This window comes from Chrysochloris asiatica, unplaced genomic scaffold (genome assembly GCF_000296735.1).
Source record: "Chrysochloris asiatica unplaced genomic scaffold, ChrAsi1.0 scaffold00135, whole genome shotgun sequence".
Taxonomy (NCBI): Eukaryota; Metazoa; Chordata; class Mammalia; order Afrosoricida; family Chrysochloridae; genus Chrysochloris; species Chrysochloris asiatica.
Genome location: NW_006408653.1, coordinates 4,955,189 through 4,972,795, shown reverse-complemented (window position 1 = coordinate 4,972,795; position 17,607 = coordinate 4,955,189). Strand labels below are relative to the sequence as shown.

At 40.1% G+C, this 17,607-nt stretch overlaps 1 protein-coding gene across 1 annotated transcript in view; it reads left to right on the top strand.

Annotated features, from left to right (window-relative positions):
* Window positions 1-17,607, top strand: part of YEATS2 (YEATS domain containing 2) — a 124,447-nt gene that overhangs the window by 19,719 nt on the left and 87,121 nt on the right. Inside the window, exon 7 of the mRNA XM_006869809.1 lies at window positions 8,504-8,615. Coding sequence (XP_006869871.1) covers window positions 8,504-8,615 — 112 coding nt within the window. The remainder of the gene's footprint in view (window positions 1-8,503; window positions 8,616-17,607) is intronic.

The window sequence follows — 17,607 nt, the reverse complement described above, 5'->3', positions numbered from 1 at the left end:
ATTGTAGGGCTTAGCTCGCCGCTTTATTGCTGTTTTTCCCTCACTTCCCCTTATCGGTGATGAGCGTGGTCACCAATCAGGGTATGTATTCCTATTGAGTCTTAGTCTTGGAAGGAGGTTTGTACTGAGGGGACCCGATCACTTGCATTTATGTTTCCTGGGCAAGCAACTTATTTGTTCTTGTAGTAACAGTCCATCTGCCTCTATTGTTGTGTATTTTTCCTGTAGGTCTTTCTTTCAAGAAGTATCTTCTTTTCTTCTAGCTGCTCCAGGCTGGTCTGCTTGTTCTTTCAAGTGGAAATTTCCCATCTCTGGAGATCTGGATGTGGTTCAGGCTTTTACATATAGTCTTAAGTATTGCAGAGGCTCCACGGGAAGCCTCCTTCACTGGGCACGTTGTAGCCCCATTTTAGGTATTCCAATTAGTTATAGGCAGAAGACGGACTTACAAGCTTTCTATGGTGATGCTTCTGGCTATTCCTTTCTCTCCCCCTCCAGTGTCTAATAAATGACTTTTTAAGACTATTGTATTAATCCTTAAGGTCACACTAAAGACAACAAAAAAGACTTTTTAGAATTTATCTTAGAAGCAAGATGAAGGAAAAGGAAGGAGTAAAGTATATCTTCAGCTATTTAGTAAATATTTACTGAATGTACCAGCTACTAAGCTAGGTACTTGGAATCTATCCAGACAAAATAGAGACAGCTCTCATGGAGCTTACATTCTTGCAGGGAGTAGTAATGTAACAAATAATTAGATTATATAATGTGTTAGGCGATAAAAGAAGAAACTGAATGGGAAAGGGAAATGGGAATGCCACGGAGAAGAAAAGGAACAGATGTCAATACTCAGCAGTGTGGACCTCACTGAGAAGGTGAAGTTTGAACCAAGATTTGAAGGAAGCGGTGGCCGAGTCAGCTCAACACAGGCAGGGAGAAGATGTAGAGCAAAGGCTGTAAGGCATGCGCATGCCTGGAATATGTGAAGGACAGCAAAGATGCTAGTATGGCTGGAGCAGAGCAAGGAAGGAGAGTAATAGTGGGACATAAAGTAAGAGTGATTGTGGGAAACTAAGCTGTATAGGATTTGTTGGCCTTGGGAAGATCTTTGACTTTTGTGAAATGGTGAGCCACTAGAGGGGTTTGCACAGGAAAGTACCATGTTCTAATTTACCATTTTAAAGTTAATGTAAGTGTTGAGAATAGATTGTAGGATGTAGATTGTAGATGCAGGGAAACCTTAAGAATATTGTGGAAATCCAGATGAGTGTTTAGGGGAAAGATACAAAAGAAATGATGGAATTCTATGTATGTTTTGTGAAGGTAGTCAGCAGATTTTCCCAAAGGTTTGTGGCGTTGTTGTTGTTGTCAGGTGCCATCGAGTGGAACTGACATCATAGCGACTCCATGCACAGCAGAACAAAACAATGTCTGATCCTGGGCCAACCTCACTACCGCAGCCACACTTGACGCCATCAATGTTGTCATGTGGCCGATCCATCTCGTTGGGGGTCTTCCTCTTTTTCTCTGACCCTCCATCTTACCCAGCATGACATCCTTCTCCAGCGACTGTTCCCTCTTGACAATATGTCCAAAGTATGAGAGACGAAGTTTAGCCATCTTGGCCTCCAAGGAGCAATCTGGCTGCACTTCTTCCAAAACAGATCTATTGGTTCTTTTGGCAGTCCATGGCACTTTTAGAATTCTCCAACACCACAATTCAAAGGCATCAATTCTTTTACCATCTTCCTTATTCACTGTCCAGCTTTCACATGCATATGAGGTTATTGAAAATACCATGACTTGGGTCAGGTGCACCTTAGTCCTCAAGTTGACATCTTTGCTCTTTAACACCTTAAAAAGTTCCTGTGCAGCAGATTTGCCTAATGTAATACGTCATCTGATCTTTTGTGTAGTTGGTTTGAAAAAGAAGAAAAGAAACAAGCATGACTTTCTGAGTTTTGACTTGAGCATTTGGAAGGGTGGACTTGCCATCAGCTGAGATGAAGGAAAGCTGTGATGGATGGGAGCAGATTTAGTGGAAAATGAATTGACCTAATAATACTTAAAGCTATGAGACTCCACACAGGGAGGGAGTGTAACTATGGAAGACAAGAGAACCACCAGCATTCTAGAAGCCCTTGGTCTGGGAGAAAAAGAGGAATCCACAAGAAGAATGAGGAAGTTCAACCCAGTAAGGTGGTAGGAAAACCAAGAGAGTGTGCTATTCTGGAATCTCAATGAAGATAGTAATTAAGAAGGAAAAGTGATCAACTAATATATCATATGCTGCCTAAAGATCACTGGTTTTAGCAATATGAGTGTTGTTGTTGATCTAAGTGGACAGTTTTCATGTAGGGGTCATATAAGCACCTGAATTGTAGTGAATTTAGGAGGGAACGGGAAGAGATGAGATAATACAGCTGCAAATGAAAACTTAAAGAAACAGGTGGTAGCTGATCGAGAGAATAGGTTCAGTGAGATTTTTTAAATTGAGGTAAATAACTTTATTCGTATACTGATAGGCTTGATCTAACTAGTAAGTAGAGAGTGAAAAGCTGATATATGAGAGATGGTAGAATATCTGGAGTGGTATCCTTGAGAAAGAGACAAGTGGTAGGATCTAGAACAGATTGGCTTATATATATATTTTAAATGTTAAATTTAATTTCACATTTTTTTTGAAAAACTCAAGAATGCTACAAGGTAATTCTTTAATATCCTTTACTCGAATTCATTGGTTTACATTTGACCTCATTTGCTCTATCTTTTATGCATGTTCTCACACACTGCCTATACACACACATAAAGGCATGCATACATACATGTTTTTTCCTGAACCCTTGGTAGTAATTTGCATATATTCCTCTTTATTTTTCTAAGGACATGGATTTTATCTTCATTAACCATAGAACATTTATGAAAATCAGGGAGCATACCGTTCATATAGCCTAGTCAAGTTGATATAAAAATTACCCATCCATCTCCTTTAATCTGGAATAAGTTCCTTAGCCTTTCACCACAGGGGAGAAAATGTTGGAGCTTTGAAGAGAGGAGGAAATAATTGTCTTGGAGAACGCGTGAACTAAGGCCAAATATAGGATTACCTAAAGGAAGACCTTAGAAGAATTGATGCTTTTGAGTTATGATGTTGGTGGAGAATATTGAAAATACCATGGGCTGCCAAAAGAACAGACATCTGTGTTGGAAGAAGTGCAGCCAGAGTGCTCCTTATAGGTAGGCCAGGATGACCAAACTTCGTCTCTCATACATGGGACATATTGTCAGGAGGGACTAGTCTTTGGAGAAGGGTATCATGTTTGGTAAAGCAGAAGGTCAGAGAAAAAGAGGAAGACCCCCAATGAGATGGACTGGCAAAGTGACAGCATCAGTTGGGCTCAAGCGTAGCAACAATTGTGAGGTTGGCCCAGGACCGGGAAGTGTTTCATTCTATTGTGCATAGGGTCGCTATGAGTCGATACTGAGTCGATGGTACCTAACAACAACAACAAAGAGTGATATACCATTCTATATTTCCAGTAAAGTCTTTTTCATATTTAAGCCTTAAGTTTTTGTGGTTTATATCTTTCTTGGTCATTGGTTACAAGGTGGCTTCAAAAAAGATTGTGGACAGAATTTCATTATCTTTTAATTCCATTTTTCCATGAACTTTTTGAAGCCCCTTTGTATTTCATCTTTTGTGAGGAATCTAGAAATACAGAATTCTGTTAAGAATTCTTTTTGTGTAATATATGTATCTTTGAAGCATAAATTTTCTATCAATTATGTCTTAACTATTAGGTCTTAGATTCCGTTTTGCTTTCAGATACACACTTATAGGGGGATTTCCTGTTAAACACATTTCTTGTTTACCAACCTTTCTACCACTTTTCTGTCTTTTGTCTGCTGACAAGAATCTGTATACTAAAGTTTGATTCCATATGTGTATATTGGAGCCCTGGTGTGGTGCTGCAGGATAAGCACTGGACTGCTAACCACATGTTGGTAGTTCAAGCCTACCAGTCACTACATAGGGTCACTATGAGTTGGAACCAACTAAACAACATGTATATTGAGGGACACACTTAATATTACTATACAATGTGAGAAAATTTTAGCATACAAACTATGTAATTGAGGCGTTGTAAAATGAGACTATCTACTAGAGGTAAGTGATCAAATGTGCCATCAAGAAAACTCTCTTTAATTACTCTTTTTCAGACCGTCATCTAAGACTCACTGTGTATCTGATTGTGACAAGTCTGTCTTCCAGTTTGACCCCATGTCTCTCCTTTTTTTAAAAAAAAAAAAAAAGATTGTTACATGAAAATGCTGAGTCCTTAGGTATTAGTATACTTTCTTGGTTCAAGTGACAAAATGCGACATAGAACTGGGGAGCAGATTCATATTTTTCTTCATTAGATTATCATAGATCTCTATAAGCTGTATTGTTTTAATTTATTTGTGGTAAAATATAACAAAGCTTGCCATTTTAATAATTTTTTAAGTGTACAATTTAGTGACGTTGATTATTTTTTACTGTGTTGAGCTATACCATCATTGCTGTCCATTTCCAAACGTTTTATTTCACCCCAAGCAGAAACTGAGGCATTCTCCAGCGATAACTTACAGCAGTTATTCTTCAGTCCCAAGTAACCACGAATTTACTTTCTGTCCATGTGCTATTACCTAATCTAGATAATTCACGTAAAGTGGTATCATACAGTATGGGTCATTTTTTCTGATTTATTTTCACTTGGCATGTTTTCAAGGTTCATCCATACATTTCTGCCAGCATTGGACAAGGGTTCGAATTATCTCCACATCTTAACCAAAACTTAACTAGTTTCCATTTTTCTGATAATAACCATCCTAGTGGATGCAGAAAGGCACTGTGGTCAAACCTGTCTTTTAATTTCTTTTTGATCCTCTGTCAGCAACATGGCTAGTTTCTTACTTACTCAGCTGAATTAGGCTAAAAGATGGCCCCTTCTAGTTACGGCACTCTAGCTTTCTAAATGCTGTGGCTTTCTCTACTTTGCAGCCTGCTCTCATTCTCAAGGAATTTTCCTGTCTTAGGCTCTCCTGTGACCCCTGGCTCTGTGCTTGATAATTAGAATCTGTTCTTAGATTCCTTTCAGACTGTGTTCTCAGACCCTTTCCATATTTAATTTATGTCTTTCCTTATTTTTCCAAAAGCATATCAGGCTCGAAGTTTTTTTTTACCTGTAGTTTGCCGTCCTGTCTCCTTATAATAATTCTAAGCCAGTGATTCATAATAAACATTTTCATTTTAATGGTATTTTTTTGCTCTTCCCCATTAACTGAAACCATATTGGTTTTGATTACTAAAAGATCTCATAATTAATATATTTTAAACTTTTTATGGAAATCTTCAAACACATACAAAAGTAGAGTATAATTAACCCCTTCATGTACCCACCACTTAGCTTTAATAATTATTAATAGTTTGCACTTACAGATTACTTCTGACTAAAATTCACCACTGCAAGTCAGCATTCACACACATTCACTTCTACCCATTAAAATCATAGTCACTGTCTGGGTAAGATAATATTGTGAACTTAATCTTTTTAAGTTCTCTTAGACTACAGTTTCAAATCAGTTGTCATTTTCAGATTGGCATTTTTATGCATTATCTTATTTTTGGGTGGTTTTTTTTTCCCTCTAAAGTGAGATGATGGTGGTGGTGGGACTCTGAGATAGTTGTGATTCATAGCAGCTGGTTGATTTGAACTGCTGACCCTGCGGTTAGCAGCTGAACTCTTAATCCGCTATGTTACCAGGGCTGCTTCTCTCTAGAGCAGGGATGTTGTTAAGTGCCATCAAGTCGGTTCCAACCCGTAGTGACCCTGTATAGGGTTTCCAAGGAGAAGTTGATGAGCTTGAACTGCCAACCTTGCAGTTCAAACGACTTTTCAGTCTGGCGCATTAACCCACAGTGTCATACCAGGACTCCTGGAGCAGGGATAGGTAACCTTTTTTCTGCCAAAATTTATAACATTATTCATGGGCTACACAAAATTATCAACTTAAAAATTAGCCTGCTATGGGTAGTTTTTCCTCTGTGGACCTAAGACCTTCTCCTACATCCCCTCTGACTGTGTGGGGTTGAGGGGAGGAGGGGCCCTGTACATTTGGAAGACTCACCACCTTCCTACCCTAGAGACAGAACCTGACTGATAAATCTCATTGCTAATGCTCCCCCCACTTGACTTTCATATTGATCAATCCAACTGTGCATGTGACCCTACCCCTTTTTGTAAAAGCTTGCTAAGGTCTTGAGCCTAAATGTGAAAATCAAGTCTTGCCTGTACAATGATGTTGTTGTTGTTATGTGCCGTGGAGTCGGTTCCGACTCATAGCGACTCTACACAGGGTTTCCGAGGCTGTAAATCTTTACGGGAGCAGACCGTCTCATCTTTCTCCCGCAGAGCGGCTGGTAGTTTCGAACAGCTGACCTTGTGGCTCGCAGCCTGACTCGTAACCACTACGCTACCAGAGCTCCTTAAAGACTCTTAATGCCACATTCCAGACAATCAGTTTCCTAAGTGTAAGGGCTTCTTTAGAGCAGATAATGAAAGTTAGTTGTCTTAGTTACCTAATCTAAAGAGGCAACCTATGTTAATAGTGAGGTTTGGGTTTGTATTGTCATAGGAATTTTCATATGTTTCTGTATTCAATGCTCAGCTTATTGTATCGCCCTTTGTAAACCATGTTGCTTTTCACGACCTAAGCTTAGTTCTTTTAATCTAAGGAACAATGCCCAGGATCAAAGTAACTATATTCATTTGAAACTAATTTCATAGAAATGAAATCTAAAAATAAGAGTGGGGAATGACAGCATGGTTCTACCAACCTAAACAAACTGGAGTGGATTTAGCCATTAGGTCTCCAATGTTGTTGTTGTTAAATGCCCTCGAGTCGATTCTGACCCATAGCAACCCTGTATAGGGTTTCGAAGGAGCAGCTAGGACCCTGCAAATGAAGAAGTTTAAAAATTAGCTAAGTTGGCCTTATCTTTCTAGAAGGAGAGCAGGACAAGGAGAGTAGGACATGCTTAAACCCACCCAGATAGTTATCTGAAGAATTGAGCATCTGACACCCTAAAGGTAGATTGTTTGAGGAAGTTTACTGGTTTATTGTTTTCTTTTCCAAAGAATGCTAACTTGATGTTAAAATAGGTAAAGTTTACATCCAAATGTGACTTAATCTATATAATGTGCCTCTTCTTCATAATGGACAGGACGGACTTGAGAAATTATTCTCTTTGTCCTCCAGACTGCTGGCTTTCTGTTAATACAGCTTTGGCGGGGGGAGGGGGGGGAAGGAATGAAATTAGCCTGCTATATTTGGTCAAGCATTTAATTAACTCACCCCTAATACAAGGTTAGGCCAGCGGTTCGAAACTACCAGCCACTCCGCGGGAGAAAGATGAGGCTTTCTACTCCTGTAAAGATTTACACCCTTGGAAACCCTGTACAGGGTTGCTATGGGTCGGACCCGACTCGATGGCACTTAACAACAACAACAAATACAAGGTTGGCAGTTCAAGCTCACCAGCTGCTCCTTGGAAACCATATACAGGGTCGCTATGGGTCAGAACCGACTTGATGGCACTTCACAACAATAACAATGTGATGGCTAGAGTCCTGGTACAGCGCTGTAGGATAAGTACTTGATCCTAATGTCAGGTTGAACTGCAAGGTTGGTGGTTCAAACTCACCAGCCGTTCCTAGGAAACTCTATACAGGGTTGCTATAAGGTGGAACCGACTCGACAGCACTTAACAACAGCATTGTAATAGCTGAAACTGCGGTTGCCTTGGCAGTGCCAGACCACCTTATAAGACCTACAGGCCAGAAGTTCCCTACCCCTGCTTTAGAGTTGTTGTTATGTACCGTGGAGTTGGTTCCGACTCATAGAGACGCTGTCCAGGGTTTCCAAGCTGTAAATCTTTATGAGAGCAGAAAGCCTCAACTTTCTCCTGAGGAACAGCTGGTAGTTTCAGATTGTTGACCCTGAGGCTACCAGCCTGATTTGTAACCACTATGCTCCCAGAGCTCCTAAATTTAGAGTAAACATTATTTAAAAAGCAATGCTATCTAGTCACTTCTGACTCATAATGACACTTTAATAGAGTAAGAAATACAGTCTGGGATGGCGAACATAATTCAGAGTCTGTCAGATTTCAATAAAAAATTCTGGCTCTAGTGTGACATCTACCAAATTATTTAACATTTCTCAGGCTTTAAGTTCCCTCATTTGTGAAAATAATAACATTAGATTTTATGGTCTAAGTCTAGCTCTAAGGATTCAATAACTGAAAGTTTAATGTAAGTTTGAGCTTATTTTTTCTTCTATAATATATAACACTTTGCCAAGTTTAGCATATTGGTTTAGCTTCAAATAAAGAAAACTTTTTCTCTCCAAGATGAAAAAGTGAAACTGGATGAATGTGTTCATGTCTACTTTTCCCTAGAGAACCTCCTTTTCATCTGACCAGAAGAGGCTGGGGTGAGTTTCCTGTCAGAGTTCAAGTTCACTTTAAGGACAGCCAAAACAAGAGGATAGATATCATACATAATCTAAAGGTATTGTAACAAAACACTTTTCCTTAGATATTAAGTATCTCTTTTTAGTAGGCCTCTAAAGCAATGGCACTGTTGTTGTTGTTGTTGTTAGGTGCCATCAAGTTGGTACCGACTCATACCGACCTTATGCACAGCAGAATGAAACACTGCATGATCCTGGGCCAACCTCACTACTGTTGCCACACTTGAGTCCATCGATGCTGCCACTTGGCCAATCCATCTCATTGGGAGTCTTCCTCTTTTTTCCTGACCCTCCACATTACTAAACATGATATCCTTCTCCAGGGACTGTTCCCTCCTGACAATATGTCTGAAGTATGAGAGATGAAGTTTGGCCATCCTGGCCTCCAAGAAGCATTCTGGCTGCACTTCTTCCAAAATGGATGCATTGGTTCTTTTAGCAGCCCATGGCACTTTCAATATTCTCCAACACCATAACTCAAAGACATCAATTCTTCTACAGTCTTCCTTATTCACTGTCCAGCTTTCGGATGCATATGAGGTTATTGAAAATACTATGGCATGGGTCAGGCACACCGTAGTCCTCAAGTTGATATCTTTGCTCTTCAACACTTTAAAAAGGTCTTGTGCAGCAGATTTACCTAATGCAATATATCGTGTGATTTCTTGACTGCTGCTTCTGTTGTTGAGTGTTGACAGTTGATCCAACATGAATGAAGTCCTTGACAACTTCAATCGTTTCTTTGTTAATAACAATGTTGTTTATTGGTCCAGTGGTGAGGATTTTTGTTTTCTTCACACTGAGATATAATCCATACCGAAGGCTGTGCTCTTTGTTCTTCTTCAGTAAATATTTTAAGTCCTCTTCACTTTTCAGCAAGCAAGGTCGTTATCATCTGCATATCACAGGTTGTTAATCAGTCTTCCTCCAGTCCTGATGCCACGTTTTTCTTCATATAACCCAGCTTCTCAGATTATTTGTTCAGCATACACAGGTTGAATAAGTATAGTGGAAGAATACAACCATGTTGCACCCCTTTCTTAATTTTAAACCATTCAGTATTCCCATGTTCTGTTCGAACAACTGCCTCTTGGTCCATGGACATTTTCCTAATGAGCACTAATAAGTGTTCAGAATACTCATATTTTGCAATGTTGTCCATAGCCTGTCATGATGCACATAATGGAAAGCCTTTGCATAGTCAGTAAAGCACAGGTAAACATCTTTCTGATATTCTCTGCTTTCATCCAAGATCCATTGGACATCAGCAGTCATATGCCTCGTTCCACGGCCTCTTCTGAATCTGGCTTGAACTTCTGGAAGTTCTTTGTCAGTGTATACTTGCAGCCATTTCTGTATTACCTTTAGTAAAACTTTACTCACATGGGATATCACAGAGATTGTCTGATGATTTCCACATTCCATTGGGTCTCCTCCTCTCTTTGGAATGGGCACAAATACGGATCTCTTCCAGTCATTCGGCCAGATAGTTGTCTTCCAAATTTCTTGGCAGAGATGAGTGAGTGCCCCCTGTGCCTCCTCACTTTCTTGAAAGATTTCAATTTTTATTCCATCAATTCCTGGTGCCTTGTTCTTTGCCAATTCCTTCAGTGCACCTTGGACTTCCTCCTTCAGTATCATTGGCTCTTGATCATATGCTACCTCTTGAAACGGTTGAACATGAACCATTTCCTCTTGGTACAGTAACTGTGTATTCCTTCCATCTTCTCTTGATGCTCTGCATCATTCAGTAATTTGCCCAGAGAATCTTTCAATAACGAAAGTCAAGACTTGAATATTTTCTTCAGTTCCTCCAACTTGAGAAATGCTGAGCATGTTCTTCCTTTTTGGTTTTCTGATTCCAAATCTTTGCACATTTTGTTGTAATTTTTGGCTTTATCTTCTCGAGCTGATCTTTTGAAATTTTCTGTTCAGCTCTTGGACCTCCTCATTTCTTCATTTGCTTTAGCATCTCTGTGCTGGAGAACAAGTTTCAGTGTCTCTTCTGACATCCATTTTGATCTTTTCCTTCTTTCTTGTCTTCTTAATTACTTTTTGCTTTCTTCAGCACAACTCTTCTGGTCTTCTGTCTTTAGTGTTTAATGTATCAAATCTGTTCGTCAGATGATCTCTAAATTCAGGTGGGATGTATTCAAGATCATACTTTGTTTTCATTTTCTTCATCTTCAGTTGAATTTGCATATGAGTTATTGATGGACTGTTCCACAGTCTGCCCCTGCCCTTGCTTTGACTGATGATATGGAGCTTTTAGCTCGTCACTTTTCACAGATGTAGTCAATTTGATTTCTATGTATTTCATCTGGTGAGGTCCATATGTATAGTCTCTGATGCTGTCTAAAGAAGGTATCTGAAATGCACAAATCATTGATTTTGCAGAATTCTATCAAGTGTTCTCCAGTATCATTTCTGTTCCCAAGGCCATATTTTCCAACTACCTTCCTGTTTGCTCCCAACCTTTCATTCCAATCACCAGTAATGATCAATACATCTTGATTGCATGTTTGATCGATTTCAGATTGAAGAAGTTGGTAGAATTCTTCTATTTCATCCTTACTTGCTTTAGAGGTTGGTGCGTAAATTTGAATAATAGTGATATTAACTGGGTTTCCCTGTAGGCGCATGGATATTATCCTATCACAGACGGCGTTGTACCTCATGACTGATCTGGATATGTTCTTTTTGAGAATGAATACAATACCCATTCCTCTTCAATTTGTTATTCCAGGCATAGTAAACCATGTGGTTGTTAGATTCAAAATGGCCAATACCAGTCCATTTCAGCTCACTAATGCCTAAGATACCGATGTTTATGCATTCCATTTCATTTTTGACAACTTGCAATTTTTCCAGATTCATACTTCGTACATTCCATGTTCTGATTTTCAGCGGATGTTTACAGCTGTTTCTCCTCATTTCGAGTTGTGCCCCAACAGCAAATGAAGGTTCCGCGGGCTTTTCTCCCACGGGCTTTACTCCATTCATGTCATCATGGTCAACTCTACTCTGAGGAGGCAGCTCTTCTCCAGTTGCATTTTGAGTGCCTTCCAACCTGAGGGGCTCATTTTCTGGCACCGTATCTGACAGTGTTTCTCTGTTACTTATAAGGTGTTCAGTTACTAAATAATCGAAAGTAGTTCGTCAGTTCTTCTTCCTAGTCTGTCTTGTCTGGAAGCTCATCTGAAACCTGTCCATCATTGGTGACCCTGCTGGTATGTAAAATACCGGTGGCATAGCTTTCAGAATCACAGCAACTCACAAGCCACCACAGTATGACAAACTGACAGACGAGTAGTGGACAGTGGCACTAGGATTAGGCCAATTATAATAGAAGCAAGATGAACCTTTTTTGGTATAGTATATTTACTGCTAGAGTCCTGGTGTGGCGCTGTAGGATAAACACTGGACTGCTGACTGCAAGGTTGGGGGTTCAAACTCACCAGCCACCCCTTAGAAACCCTATATGGGATTACTCTAAGTCAGAGCTGATTCAGTCGCACTTAGCAACAGTAACAACATGCTAGCTGCTGAGGGTAGTGGTTGTTTTGGGGTTGAAATACCCCCTTCCATGGGTGAGAGGACAGCTGTTCAAATCCACCAGCTGCTCCTCAGAAACCCTGTACAGGGTCACGTGAATCAGAACCAACTCGATGGCACTTAACAACAGCAGTGTGTGAGAGTGTCAGCCAATATACCTCAAGCCTGGTCAATACTGTCAGTGGAGACTTGTGATGTTGTGGGCTGAACAGGTTTCAGTGGAGATTCTAGCCCAAGGCAGACAAAGAAGAAAGACCTGATCCTCTACTTCCAGAAAGCAGCTAGTGAAAACCCAGTGAGTTTAAAAAAAAAAAAATGTGCTCTTGATCACATTATTCCCCATGACTCGGTGATAGCTAATAACAGCATGCTTAATACACTACCACGCCTTTGTCTTAGTGGGCATGGAGATATGCTTTCCAGCACAGTACAGAGGCTTTACAAGGTTGGACTGTTCTGCTGATAGACGACTTCCGTCTTTGAGTAGACCTGATCATTATATTACTTTTTTATTTGGGACCAAGTAATTAAAACAGTTTTGCAATCTTTTTCCTTTTGCATAAAAATTGAGGCAAATAATAAACCTTAGTGTTTGACTTGCCAGTTGTAATAAAGATAGACATGAAAAATGAGAAGTTTTGGAAAAATATGAAATACTATACCAGATTATAAGGAACTCTGGTGTTGTAGTGGTTACGAATCGGGCTGCGAACCACAAGGTCAGCAGTTTGAAACTACAAGCTGCTCTGTGGGAGAAAGATGAGGCTTTCTGCTCCTGTAAAGATTTATAGCCTCGGAAACCCTGTTCAGGGTCGCTATGGGTTGGAACCGACTCAATGGCACTTAACCACAACACCAACATACCAGATTATAATCCGTTTGATTTGTATTGTAATAAATTCTTGTTGCTATATCCACCTAGTTTATTATGTAGTCTTTATAAATTATATTTATGAGGTGATTGTTATACGTGGGAAAATAAATAACATTGTAGTAAGTGAAACGGGAGTGCAGTGCATTGGCTCCATATGATAAGCATGAGACTATGAACCATAAAGTTCAAGGTTCAAGCCCACCATCTGCTCCGCAAGAGAAGGATACAGCCTCGCGCACCCACAAAGATATAAAAGCCTTGGAAACCTTGTATAGGGTCGCTATGAGTCGGAACCGACTCTAAGATGCAACAGCAGTAGTAAGTGAAAAGCATAGATTACAAAATTTTGTATAACATAAGGACAATTGTGATTTTAAAAAGGTTAAAAAAACAAAACAAAGGAAATGTACCAAAATGTTAACAGTAATTGCTCTGAGGAGATTATGGAAGTTTTTCCCTCTTAAATCATTATTTTCAGTTTTTATATAACAAATATATTTAGCTTTCGTAATTGGAAGACAGATCATTATTTTTTACTTCAGGTCCTCTCTAGTGTAATTTCATGTACAGATCTCTACATATGATATAATTTGAATATTTCATTTATTCCAGAGTCACCTCACTTTGTCTATGGTTTACTAGACTGCTTCCACTAATTTTGTCCCAAAATTTAGCAAAAAGATAACGTGTATCTACTGTATAGTTCCTTTTGTTCTACAAATTTTGGCATACTGAAATTTGACCTCCATTGGTGATGGCAGTGCTTACTTTGATGTATAGGTTATTTTCTAGATTATTATCAAACTCGTTTGCCTTGTAACTTCAGAAAAAACTGAAAACAATTAAAGAGCATCCAGCCAGCCACTTGATTCAGAAAGGCAAGATGTTATGCCACCTATTAGAAAAAGGTCTAAAAGAGTTTTGGTTTTTTCTTACTCTACTAAATCTACAATGTACTAAACACTGTACATACCTTTTGTTGTACTGGACCCAGCCTAATCCCTAAAATAAAGAGATTTGCATGCTTAGTGTTCCATAGATTATATGATATGTATAATTTAGCATTCTTGGTGGATTAAGACACAGTATTTTGAAATGACAGTGTTCAGAATATTTGTTATCAGTTTTTCTGAAAAGTTAATTTTGCTACTTATTTACTGGCTTTGGGGCGCTAAACACCTATGTTGTGATTATGTGGTCTTCATTTACACTGGAGTATCGGTGGTTACGAATTGGGCTGCTAACCTCAAGGTCGGCAGTTTGAAACTACCAGCGGTTCCGCGGGAGAAAGATGAGGCGTTCTGCTCCCGTAAAGATTTACAGCCTCGGAAACCCTGTGCAAGGTCATTATGAGTCAAAACCGACTCCATGGTAGTTAACAACAATAAGAACTTCGTTTTTTCTATCATGTCTATGTTAAATCTTAGAATCATATTTTATCCTTCTTTCTTTGTTCTAAATTCTCATTCAGTAGCAGACCAGTATTCTTTCTTCATGTTGTAGTTGCTGAGTGCTGTTGAGTTGGTTCTGACTAATAGTGATATTCAGTACAGGGTTTCCAAGGAGTGGCTGGTGAGTTTGAACTATCAACCTTGTAGTTCAAATTCTACCCTTCCCAATATTGTAAAGCTATTACTCAGTTCTGGAAGCCTGGTGTGTTGCTGTAGGATAAGCACGCTACCATAGGTTGATTTGAACCGCAAGGTTGGCGGTTCAAACTTGATAGCCTCTTATTGGAAACCCTATATGGGTCACCATGAGTCAGAACTGACTTGACAGCACTTCACAAGCAATAAATTCCTCAATTCTCCTTGATTGTGTTCCTTAACTCTGCTATACCTCTTCTCCTCTCAGTCTATTCTGCATGCCACCATCTGATTGGTTCTCCTAAAATAGCAGAGTCATCATGATATTCCTCTCTCAGAAATCTTCATCAGCTTCCTTCCAACTTCAAACTTCCCAGCCTATTATTTAGGGTTCTTCACATTTTGACTGAAAATACTTCTCCAGAATTATCTACACTAATCCCCTGCATGAACATCTTTCTCCAGCAGCATTCTTCTGTTCATACCCCAGAGATGACCAGAGTCTTCTTTCTTTATGTCTGTTTTTGTGCTCTTCCTCTTCTCAAATACCTATTTGAATTCTTTCCATTTTTCAAATTTCTAAGGAGCTCTGGTAGGATAGTGGTTACGAATTGGTTTGTTAACCTCAGGTTCAGCAGTTCAAAACTACCAGCTGTTACGCAGAAGAAAGATGAGGCTTTCTGCTCTCAGAAAGATTTATAGCCTCGGAAACCCTGTACAGGGTCGCTATGTGTCGGAACCGATTCCATGGCACATAACAACAACAACAGTTCTCTGAGGAGTCCTGGTGTGGCACTGTAGAATAAACAGTAAACTCACCAGTTGCTCCTTGGAAACCCTATATAGCATCACTATGAGTTGGAATCAGTTTAATTGCACTTGGAACTGTAGAAAAAGTTCAAGCTTCGACTTTCGTTATTGAAAGATTCTCTGGGCAAATTATTAAATGATGCTAAAAGCATCAAGAGAAGATGGAAGGAATGTACAGAGTCACTGTACCAAAAAGAAATGGTTGATGTACAACTGTTTCAAGCATATGATCAAGAGCCAGTGATACTGAAGGAGAAAGTCCAAGGTGCATTGAAGGAATTGGCAAAGAACAAGGCACCAGGGATTGATGGAATAAAAATTGAAATCTTTCGAGACAGTGAGGTGGCACAGGAGGCACTCACTCATCTGTGCCAAGAAATTTGGAAGACAGCTATCTGGCCGACTGATTGGAAGAGATCCATATTTGTGCCCATTCCAAAGAGAGGTGACCCAACGGAATGAGGAAATCATCAGACAATCTCTTTGATATCACATGCAAGTAAAGTTTTACTAAAGGTAATAAAGAAACAGCTGCAAGCATACATTGACAGAGAACTTCCAGAGGATCAAGCCGGATTCAGAAGAGGCCGTGGCGCGAGGGATATCGTTGCTGATGTCTGATGGATCTTGGCTGAAAGCAGAGACTATCAGAAAGATGTTTAGCTGTGCTTTATTGACTACGCAAAAGTTGTTTTTTTTTAATGTTTTATTGTGAATTATATGATAGTTTACATGGGAGAACTTTAGTTTTACATTCATTCCATCATATATCATCTCACTGCCATGGTTCCAATCCCCTCCATGCATCCTCAACCACCCAAAGGGTATATCCCAGAAACCCGCTCCCTACGCTTCCCCCTCCTCCCCCCAGTTTTCAGCCCACAGTCCCTTTCCCTCTCTGGGTCCAAAGTCCCCAGTCGCTTCATCACTCCGTGTCTTCATCTCTGCCTCCATCTCAGGCATCTATATTTCTCTGGGTAGGATCCCGCTCTCAGCTCTTCTCCATTGATGGTCCCAGAGGCCTCCGCTCCTATCCTGGAGAATTAATCATTCCCTTCCTTGTTGCAAAACTTCTACCTTTGCATTTCCAACCCTAATAAGCCGTCCTGATAAGCATTATTCACTACAGTATCACAAGTTACTCATCTGTATCTCCTTTCATCAGCTCCACCCAAACAGATTGAATAGTGCCTACTGGAGCTTCTGCCTTCCACCATGCTCCCTAGCACCAGGTTCCCTCTTGAAAGCTTGTAAGCCAGTCACTTCTTGCCTTTGTAGTCGTCCCCTCCTCCCCATTTGAGTATCCAATGTCCAAGCTGCCCTTCTCCGTCCACTCTGTGTGTGTGTGTGGGGGGGGATGTGTGAATGTTACTTGCTGTGAGGATTTGTTCCCTCTTTTAAGTTGCTGCTCCATAGGTATAGGTAAAGTTCATCAGACTGTATCAGCTCCCTCTTTTTTTTTTTTTCCCCCTCTTCTTTCCTCTCCTGATTGAGCTCCGATCATCCAGTCATCTGGTCCAGGTCACGTGGGTATCATTTGCAAGTGTGGGTGCTCCTGTGCATATGTCCTCTCTTCCCGTCAGCCGGTAGCTCCACTCTCCTTTCGAGTCCTCCGATATCCCCAACTGGGTCCACAGAAGTCCACTGAACATTGTAGGGCTTAGCTTGCCGTTTCATTGCTGCTTTTACCCCACTACCCTCCATCGGTGATGTGTGTGGTCACCAATCAGAGCGTATATTTTCATTGAGTCTTAGTCTTGGAAGGGGGTTACGCAAAAGTTTTTGATTGTGTGGATTATGACAAGCTATGGACAACATTGCGAAGTATGAATATTCCGGAACACTTACTAGTGCTCATGAGGAATCTGTACCTGGACCAAGAGGCAGTTGTTTGAACTGAACATGGAAACACTGAATGGCTCAAAATTAAGAAAGGTGTGTGACAAGGTTGTATTCTTCCACCATACTTATTCAATCTGTATGCTGAGCAAATAATCCGAGAAGCTGGGTTGTATGAAGAAAAACATGGCACCAGGATTGGAGGAAGACTCATTAACAACCTGCAATATGCAGATGATACATCCTTGATTGCGGAAAGTGAGGAAGACTTAAAACATTTACTGATGAAGATCAAAGAGCACAGCCTTCGGTATGGATTGCATCTCAATGTAAAGAAAACAAAAATCCTCACCACTGGACCAATAA